Here is a 9,849-nt window from a genome sequence, read left to right as displayed (position 1 = left end):
CATTCTTCAACAAAAAAACTTCAGAAACAGACTCCAGTGAGAAACTGCAGAACTGGAATTAATTTGCAAACTGGACACCATCAAATTAGGCCTGAGAAAAGACTGGGAGTGGCTGGGGCACTACAAAAATTCATGTCCCCCCTGCTGATACTCACACCTTCTTGTCAACTGTTGAGAATAGCCCACTTCCACCTGAATTGAATTGGCTCGTTAGTACTGATCCCCCACTTGCTAATGCAACTCCCATCTTTTCATGTGCTGAATATTGATACCTCCCTACCCTATGTTCCACTCCATGCACATGATGAAGTGGGTTTTAGCCCACGAAAGCTTATGCCCAAATAAATGTGTTCGTCTCTAAGGTGCCACAAGGACTCCTCGTTGGTTTTGTATCTCAATGTGTTTGATTGTAAGTAGCATTAGGGAAGCATTTGGTCGGCTTCTTGAGAAAGGAGTTTGCAAGTTAAGTGCCCAGTCAAGAAACACTTAACTGACAATGGACTTGGGCGACCCCAAGCCAGGTAAGAATTCCTCCGGGGAACTTTCAGGATAGCGTGTAAACAATGGCGCTGGCCTGCCAAGTGAGCCATGCATGGACATGTGACTTGCCCATGTGACCCCAGACTCCATCTTGCTGCTGTGATTTTCCCCAGTGAGAACCAAGGGGCGTCCTTCCAGGGGCAGAGAATATAAAAGGGCCTGGAAACCCTCCATCTTGTCTTCAGTCCTGCTTCTGGAGGAACCTTGCAACAAACTGAAGCTCTGAACAAAGGCCTGAATGACCCATCCCAGCTGGGGATGTTCCAGAGACTTGATTTAAACCTGCAGTTTATTCCTTCACTGCTACAAGCCTGAACCAAAAATTTTGCCATCACTGTATGGAATTGATTCCATTTAACCAATTCTAGCTCTCAGCTCTATCCTTTTCCTTTTATGAATAAACCTTTAGATTTTAGATGCTAAAGGATTGGCACCAGCGTGATTTGTGGGTAAGATCTGATCTGTATATTGACCTGGGTCTGGGGCTTGGTCCTTTGGGATCGGGAGAACCTCTTTTCTTTTACTGGGGTGCTGGTTTTCATAACCATTCATCCCCATACGAGTGGCGCTGGTGGTGATACTGGGAGACTGGAGCATCTGAGGGAATCGCTTGTGTGACTTGTGCTTAGCCAGTGGGGTGAGACCAAAGTCCTCTCTGGCCGGCAGGTTTGGTGCCTTATAGGGACCCCCAGCCTGGGGCTGTGACTGCCCTGCTCGGAGCAATTTGTCCTGAACTGACACTCTCAGAAGTGTCCCACCGAAGGCAGCAGCGTCACAGGGGCGTAGTCGGCAGGATCCACAGCACCAGGTCAATTAACCTTTGGGTCAGAACCCCACACTGTCCAAATTTGAATTTTGGGATTGAGAGTTTGGTTGGTTAAAGAGCGGTGACCGTGAGCCAGAAAGCATCAGCAGACGCAGTGAAACTGCAGGGCCTGAGAGACAGGCTGCCATCTGAACATCATCACAAACCGGCAGAAATTCGAATGAGAGAGAAGCAAGCCTTGGCCCAGCTGGAGAAAGAAGCTGCTGAAAGACAGAGAGAAGCTACGGAAAGAAATGCTGAACTGGAAAGAGAAGCTGCTAAAAGAAAGAAGGAGGCTGCTGAGAGAGGAACGGGCTCGTCGGGGGCGTATGGAGCTGCTGGCTGCTGAGCAGAGGTGAGGAGAAACGATCATCCCGTGTTAGCGCACACAATCCAACAGCACATTAATGCTCAGATCAAGGCTTTTAGAATGATCCCTCCCAAGGCAGACTGGCTGAGATCAGGGAATCCCTGTCGTGCCAGGCACTGCCCAGACCCACCCTGAGAGCCAGCCCCTGCCCTGGAGAGCTTCCAATCTAAAGAGACAAAGGAAAGATTATTGCACAGAAGGGGAAACTGAGGCCCAGAGCGGCTGATTTTCTAGACAGCTGTTTCGTTGCTGTCCTTCTCACGCTCCACTCGGACTTGCACCCAGGGGCAGTGGAGGCTGGCGTTCGCCTGTCCAACGTTCCTTCCATTTCCCCCTTTGGGGACATGTTGGAAACAGGGTGACAGTGACAAGCCATCCTTGAAATCCTCCGGGGGTTTCCCGATCATGCTGGCAGGCTCGGGGGCGCTGGAAGGATGGACATGGCCTGAGTCAGTGTGTGGAGAGTCAGCCTAGAGAAAGGGGAGGGGGCAAGCTGGGCCTCTCTGCGTTAGGGAGCAGCCTGCTTTGTCTCTCTCTGGTTTGGGACGGGTCTTGGGTGTGAGTGTCCTGGATTCTAAGGGGGTGTCTGTCAGAGTTGCCAACTTGGTAATATTTAAAAACTGGACACCGCAACAGGAGTGCTGGAACCTCCCCTGCCCCTCCTCTTCCCCTCCAAAGCCGCACCCCTGCCCCACCTCTTTGCCAAGGCTCCACCCCGTCCACTCCTCTTCCCCCCTCCCCGCTTTGCTCACTACTTTTCTCCTCCCACCCCCAGCTGGGGTCAGGAGGGACTCGCCTGCAGAGCCGGGGCTGGGAGCTGCAGCCGCCCAGGGAAGGCCGGAGGCAGCCCCGGCTCAGTAGGGAACTGGCACAGGAGATGACCCAGCACCTCCCCACCTCCCCCGCCTGCAGACTTTGGCTGTCCGGTCAGATCCACTGTCAGGTCCCCTTTTTGACTGGACTGGACTTTCTGGTTGAAAACCAGGCACCTGGCCACCCTGGTGTCCACTGGAAACGCGGCCACTGCGCCACTGTAGCGCTTCAGTGTAGACACGACAACGCAGAGGGTGCATCTATTGCTGGAGTCAGTCCATCTCCCTGAGAGGTGGGAGCTGGGACGTCTGATTTCTCCCCGTTGACCCAGCGCTGGCTACACCTTACGGCCCCCAGCGTGTGAATGTTTCACACCCCGGAGCGATGCAGCCGGGTCCCCGCAAGTGTTTAGTGCAGAGCTGCCCTCAGCAATAACGTCGAGTGACACAAGAGTCCCCGGTAGTCTCTGGGAGGTGGGGGTGGGGGCCAGGACTCCTGGGTCCAGGGTGGATGGGAGCAGTGGTACAGACACATGTGCTCTGCAGGGAATTTGGATTTATGATGCAGCTTTATTCAATGCATTAGCGTGTGGAAATAGAAAAGGTGAGAACAGAGGGTGGAGGGGTGGCAGGATGCCTGGGTTCTGTTCTTGGATCCGACAGGGGAGTGGGGACTAGTGGTTAGAGCAGGAGGCCTGGGAGCTAGGAATCCTGGGTTCTCTCCCTGGCTCTGCGAGGGGAGTGGGGCTGATGGGTTAGAGCGGCAGGGGCTGGGAGCCCGGACTCCTGGGTTCTACCCCTTAGAGCACTCTGTGGGGAGAAGCTGCTAATGGGTCTCTAATACTCAGGCCTGTTTTTAAGCCCGTCACGCTCAGTGCAAAGCCCATAATGGGTCGCTGGCTTGGGCCCTGCACCGATGGTTCTCAATGCACTTTACAAAGATGGCTCGGCACTGTTATTCCCTGCCGGGGTGGGGGGGACTGAGTCACAGCTGGGGGGCCGGCCACGGACAGGCCTGGGGAAGTGGGGGGGAGGGAATAGCTCAAAGCGGGGGTGCGCCAGTGGGATGGAGATCAGCAGGGTGTCAGAAGCCGTCCACGTTCTCCACCCTGGGGGCCGGGCTTAACTGGATGCTCTTGATTTGATAGATGTATAAACCCGACACCAGGCCCATCCCGGCTTTGATCTTGGCCACATCCTTGGTGGCGCATCCTCTTCCTGCGAAAGGGATTTCGACGTCGTCTGCCCAGAGAAATAGTCGTTATTAGCCAGCATAGGAGGGGAGCGCACAGAGCCCCTGTCATTGTGAGTGTGGGGGGGGTCATAACCGTGGAGATGCGGGTAACATAAAATCCCTCCTTGGCAGCTGTACTAAATCCCTTTACCTGGAAGGGGCTAAGAACCTCAAGTAACCAGAAGGGCCGATGGGGAAAGAAGATACTTTGAAATCTGGGTGGGGGAGGATTTGTTTTGTTCCCGCTCCAGACAGAGAGAGAGACCAGGCAGGGACAACATCGCCTGGAAACATCCCTGGAATGAGTCATCTAAGATTACAAAGGTTGTAAGCAGGGCAAGGAAATGCCTTAGATTATCTTGTGTTTTAGCTTGTGAATTTTCCCTATGCTAAGAGGTAGTTTTATTCCTGTTTTTGTAACTGTGAAGTTGAGTCCAGGGGGAACTTCTGTGTTTTATATCGTCTTATTACCCTGTCAAGTTACCTTCCAGCCTGATTTTGCAGGTGTGATTCTTTCACCTTTTCTTTAAATAAATTCTTCTTTTAAGAACCCGATTTTCAGTGTCTTAGAGACAAAGGGTCTGGTTGGTACCCACATTATTCTCAAGCTACCCCAGGAAAAGGGGTGAAGGGGCTTGGGGGGATATTTTGGGGGGACAGGGACTCCTAGTGACCCTTCCCCAAATGTTTGTTGAAATCGTTTGGTGGTGGCAGCAATAGCGTCCAAGGACAAGGGAAGGAATTTGTGCCTTGGGGAAGTTTTTAACCTAAGCTGGTGGAATATAAGCTTCAGAGTCTTTCATGTACCCCAGAGTTCAGAGTAGGGGGGAACCTTGATGGGGGGCACAGAGCCCTGGCATGGGGGACACAGAGCCCCTGACCTTGGGGGGCACAGAGCCCCTGGCATGGGGGAGACAGAGACCCACTGCACCAGGCACTGGCCTGGCAGCTGCCCCCCAGATCTGCCAGTCTCAGTGTAAAACAAGAGACGCCAGCAGGAGACAGACGACTGGCCGGGGGGGGACGGACGAGGAAAGGGGACAATTCCGGTTGGATGGGGCCATTTGGAAAAGCCCCAGGAAATGAGGGGGGGAGGGTTCCCAAAGAGGGGAGTCAAGACGGGGGAAGGAGGGGGAACCGGACAGGAAGGAGAGACGAGAGGAAAAGAAAGGGGAAAAGAAACAAGAAAAGACGCCAGAGACGGATTAAGGCTTCCCGGGGCCCTGGGCCAGAGCAGGTGGGGGTCCTGCCCCCGCTCTGCCCCTTCTCCCCGTGGTCCTGCCCCCGCTCTGCCCCTTCTCCCCGCGGTCCCGCCCCATGCTCCGCCCCTTCTGCCTGCGGCCCCGCCCACAGCCCTCTCCCTTTTCGCCCCCTCCCTGGGGCCCCGCCCCTTCCCCCCCAGGGTCCCCTCCCCCGCATTCCACCTGCCCCACAACCCGTTTGCTCCTTTCCGGCCCCACGACCGGAGCAGCTCTGTCCCCGCGCCAGTGAGACTCCTGCAGGCCCGGGGCTGCGGCGGGGTCCAGGCGCTGGGGCTTCCCCCGCCACGGGGCAGCGACCCCAAGGGGGGAGGGCGGAGGGGGGAAGAGCGGAAGAAGAAAAGGGGGCGAAGATGAAGTCGTTCTGGGCCATCCACCCGCTGGACCCCTTTTTCGTTTGCAGATTTTGAACACAGGCCCTTTCCGCCCCCAGCCCCGCCCACGCGCCCTGCAGCCTGCCCCGCTCGGGGGGGGGGATTGGTCCAGTGCCCGCTGGCAGGTTTGGCCTGGGGGGGCCGATGGGGAACTCACTCTCTGATGCCGTCCCCACGACGTCGACGCACTGGTTGGCGGCCCCCTGGCAGTGCAGGACGTCGTTCTGGAGGCAGCGGTGGGATCCCAGGACATAGCACGAGGGGCACTGTCTCCCGTTGGGCTTCAGGCTGAGTCTGGAGCCTGCGGACAAAGGGGGGGAATCAGAATCAGGGCTGAAGCAGGAAGCAGCTCCTTCTGTCTCGGCGTTTGCAGGGCGGGTGGGCTGCAGTGAAGGCACAGGACTGGTGTCAGGACGCCTGGGTTCTCTTCCTCCCAACTCTGCCGCTGACAGGCCGGGGGAGCTTGGACGTTCCTGGGCCTCAGTTTCCCCAATGGGAAGATGGTGAGAATGATCCTGCCTGGGTCCATTCGGATTGGAAGCTCGTTGGGACAGGAGCTGTCTCCTTGTGTGTCTGGGCAGTGCCCGACATGATGGGGGGCCCCGATCTCAGTCGGGGGGGAGGGGCTGGGCAGCGCCCGGTGCAATGGGTCCCTGATCCCCAAGGGTGCAGGCAGTGGAGGGAAAGGGCAGGTGAGAGGTGCCAGGGTGGGGGCGGGCGCAGACCGGGTACGTACGTTCCTTTATCTCCCCCGTGTTGCAGTTGGTCTCTCTGCAGATCTCGGAGTGGACCCTCACGTAGACGCCTTCCGCAAACTCAAAGTCCAGGTCGCCCTCCAGGCTGAACCGGCTGTTGGTGCACGACTGGAAGACGCCCCTCTGCACCACGCCCCCTGGTGGGGATGGGCAGGAACGTCTGTCATGGGGTGAACACAAGAGAGAGCCCGAATCCCCAACCTCCTGCCGGCTCCCTACAGCTGGACCAAGGCCGCCCCCCGCCCCACGTGGCTCTGCCTCAGTGTTTGATCCAACCCCCCCTACCCGGAGTGAGGGTGGGTTCAAACTGGTGGCAGTGGTGGGATCCCATGGGCCTTAACCTGGCAGCTGGGGCTCTCTGCTTTGGGGGAGGGAGGGCAGGCCTGTTGTACTCTGCCCCTCATGCAGAGCCCCCTGGCTGGGGGAGGGGGGTTGACAGGGTCCCCCTAGGGCCAAGGGGCTGGGAGTTAAAACCCCATTGAAACGCCTGGGGCAGTTTTCTCTCCTCCCTGCAATGGGCTCAGGCTCTCGGCAGACCCAGGCAGCGTCGCTGCGTCAGTCACACTGACTATGAAGGCGTGAGAGCTGCTGTTTTGTTTTATCTGAATGCCTTGGTTTTGCTCTCATCTGCTGATTCAGGATGTGCGGCCTAGAGAGCCCACGCCCTGCTCTGTGTCACGGCACCACGGCACGTACCGACGGTGTTCACTTCCTGAGCAGCGATGCAAGAATCTTCCCAAAACCTGCATGTCCTCTCTCCTTGGCTGCTTTCCCCGGGGAGTCTGTGGTAACAGCTGGAAGGACGTGCTGTGAAAGGAATTTGTCCTGAGTTCTGGCAAACAATGATTCCTCATCTGCTCCTTGGCCACCATTTACTGGCCCCCCAGGTCATTTTCTGGCACCAGGGTGGCTCAGATCCCGTGAGACGGGTTCTCGGGCCCTCAGGGACCTGCGAGTTATTTCGAGGGCGGAGGCAGAGTCACTTCTGCTGACTCCTTCCAGTGGCCAGACCAGGAAGGTCCCTGTCTGGAAAATGGGAACGTTTCCCATGGTGATTTTCTCAGGGGAACAATCCACGTGATGCTTTCCTAAGAGCTGCACAGACCCTGGCTGAGATTGGGGCCCACCCCCTGCTGTGCCAGGCGCTGCACAGACCCACCTTGAGAAGAGTGTAGGGGGGAACTGAGCACGGAGTGCGTGTGGCAGTGTGAGGAAGTGGGACTGTGAATGGATTGAGCTGGGACGGCCTTGGGGAAGGGAGGACACCTGAGCATGTCACCTGAGACCCCAGGAGGGGGGTTGGAGGCCAGGTGACACCTCTGCCCGGGACACTGGACAAAGGCAGGGGGAGGAGCCGGGGGGGTGGGGGCTGAGTGAGATGCTGGAGGGAGTTTCAGTTTGGAGCTGGCTGGGGAAATGGAGGGAGGGCCCAGACGGGGTCTGGTCTTCCTGCCTCCCCAAGATGGACCTGGCTGAGGGGTCCCGTTCTCTGTCCCTACAAGCTCTGTTTTAGACCATGCGCCTGTCGTCTAATAAACCTCTGTGTCCCTGGCTGGCTGAGAGTCACATCTGACTGCGCAGTGGGGGGGCAGGACCCTGTGGCCCCCCAGGACCCCGCCTGGGCGGACTCGCTGGGGGAAGCGCGCGGAGGGGCAGGGGACGCTGAATGCTCCAAGGAGAGACCCAGGAGGTGAAGCCGTGGGAGCTTCTTGCCCTGCAGACAGGCTGCTCCACGGGAGAGGAGGTTCCCCAGGGTCCTGCCTGGCTTGGTGGGGAGCAGCTCCAGAGCAGCGCCCGGGGACTCCGTGACAGGGAGGAAACTGAGGCACGGAGCAGGGACTTGCTCACTGGCAGAGCTGGGGATAGATCCCATTATACCCCACTCCCCCTCCAGGAGTTGGGATAGAACCCAGGCGTCCTGGCTCCCCCCACCCCCACTCTAACGCATTAGACCCCCAGAAATTCACACCACACACCGCTGGCCGTAGCTAGGAGAGCCCAGAGGAGGCACAAGACAAGACGAACGTCCATGGCTCTGGAGAGAGCGGGGGCTGGTGTCGGAGCCGCGACAGATCCACCTAGGCTGGAACACAGGAAACATCGCAGAGCAAAGTCTGTTTGTCTGCCCCCAGCTCTGGGCTGGGCTTCGGATCCCGTGGTCAGAGCAGGGGAGCCAGAAGTCAGGACTCCTGGGTTCTCTCCTCAGCTCTGGGAGAACCCCTCTCCCCCGCGCTAGGAAGCCCCGATATTCTGCAGGGGGCCGTGGCGTTGTGCAGCTGTCTCTGGGCAGTGCCCGCCCGAGCGAGCAGGGCTGGCAGCATCGCCCGCTGAGCCCAGCCATGGAGCGAGGACATTCCCAGAGCCCCCCGCTCTGCCCTGCGGCCCCCCGGCTGGACAGCATCCCTGGCACCCGCTGCCTGGCTTCCTCCTGCCCTGAGCACTGGGTGTAATCCAGCTGGGCAGGGGCAGGGCCTGGCACAGGAGCCAGGGCGGCGGTGGCGGCTGGGGAGGGAATTCTCACCTGGGGCAGCACAGGGCTGGGGGTGGGTTTGCAGCTCTGTCCCTGGGCCGCGGAGATGCCGGGCTTAGCTGGTGGCTGAGCAAGCGGGCAGGGGCCGGCTGCTTAAATAGCTAGTGCAGCGGGCGGGCACCAGGCCAGACCGGGGCTCGTCTCCAAAGCCCTCCCCCGTCCGCCCCCTGCTGAAGGGCGGCCCCCGGAGCTGGTGTAAACAGGAGCAGCCTCACTGAGTTACTCCTGATTTACCCTGGGTGACTGGGCCCAGGGACTCCAGGGGGGTGACTCCTGATTTACACCGGGGGGAATGGGCCCCAGTGGGGTGACTCCTGATTTACACCAGGGGGAATGGGCCCCAGTGGGGTGACTCCTGATTTACACCGAGGGGGGGAATGGGCCCCAGTGGGGTGACTCCTGATTTACACCGGGGGGAATGGGCCCCAGTGGGGTGACTCCTGATTTCCCCAGTTCCGCACTGGGCACTGGCTGATCTGGAGGCTTTGCCGAGGGGCGCAGGTGAGGCATGGCTGGGCGGCAGCCGGCAGGACGCCGGGGTAACCGCCAGGCCCCCGGCACAGACAGCCCCGCTGCCCTCCTGGGTTGTTTGTCTCAGCCCTGGGGGCATGGGCCGGGCCTGGCCCCAGATGATAGCTGAGGCGGAGGCAGATGTGCATGGTGGGGGCCGGGGGAACGCCCAGGGCCCCCATCCCAGCCGTGCTGGCACCAGATCAGGGCTGTTGCAGCCACAGGCATAGTCTGACGTCGCTATTTAGGGGAACAAGGGCCGGGGGCAGGGTGAGGCTCGGTGGGGGATCCGGAGGGGACGTCTCCCCTGCATCACCTCTGCAATGTGTCCAGTTTGGGGGGCCGTGTCCCTGCCCCCGATCTCTGCCCATGGGTGCAGTTCAAGGAGGGGGCAGGCAGACTGCGGAGGAGAGATCCCCCGGGGGCTGGGCATAACTCAGCGCGTTCCCCCCCCAGGACGTTATTGACATGAACTGTGACCGTATAGACCATTGTTGCAACCAAGATCCTGTTGTACAGAGGAGGTCAAGTGAGGTGTCTACGGGGACGCGATGATTTGCTGGTTACGATGATGCCGTCTGTAGGGGTGTCTCATTTTTGTAGCTGAAGTTATGAATATTGGCTCTGTGCTGGTATCTCAATGTGTTTGATTCTAAATAG

General features: G+C 58.8%; 1 protein-coding gene across 2 annotated transcripts; it reads right to left on the bottom strand.

Moving 5' to 3' along the window:
* Window positions 1-3,077: 3,077 nt before the first annotated feature.
* Window positions 3,078-8,754, bottom strand: LOC120390463 (phospholipase A2 inhibitor and Ly6/PLAUR domain-containing protein-like). 2 transcript variants are annotated; one of them, XM_039513164.1, is made up of 6 exons: window positions 8,671-8,754; window positions 8,126-8,232; window positions 6,846-6,956; window positions 6,131-6,286; window positions 5,552-5,695; window positions 3,078-3,769 (listed from the first exon to the last, which is right to left on the bottom strand). In XM_039513164.1, the coding sequence occupies exons 2-6, from the start codon at window positions 8,178-8,180 to the stop codon at window positions 3,612-3,614; spliced, it is 624 nt and encodes a 207-aa protein (XP_039369098.1). In that variant the 5' UTR covers window positions 8,181-8,232; window positions 8,671-8,754; the 3' UTR covers window positions 3,078-3,611. The 2 variants fall into 2 exon arrangements, with proteins under 2 accessions (XP_039369098.1, XP_039369099.1); XM_039513165.1 differs by having other exon boundaries at window positions 8,126-8,227; window positions 8,671-8,747.
* Window positions 8,755-9,849: the final 1,095 nt, after the last annotated feature.

This window comes from Mauremys reevesii, linkage group 24 (assembly GCF_016161935.1).
Source record: "Mauremys reevesii isolate NIE-2019 linkage group 24, ASM1616193v1, whole genome shotgun sequence".
In the NCBI taxonomy this organism is placed as follows: Eukaryota; Metazoa; Chordata; order Testudines; family Geoemydidae; genus Mauremys; species Mauremys reevesii.
The sequence above is the reverse complement of the archived record's forward strand: the minus strand, read 5'-3'. Positions and strand labels throughout refer to the sequence as shown.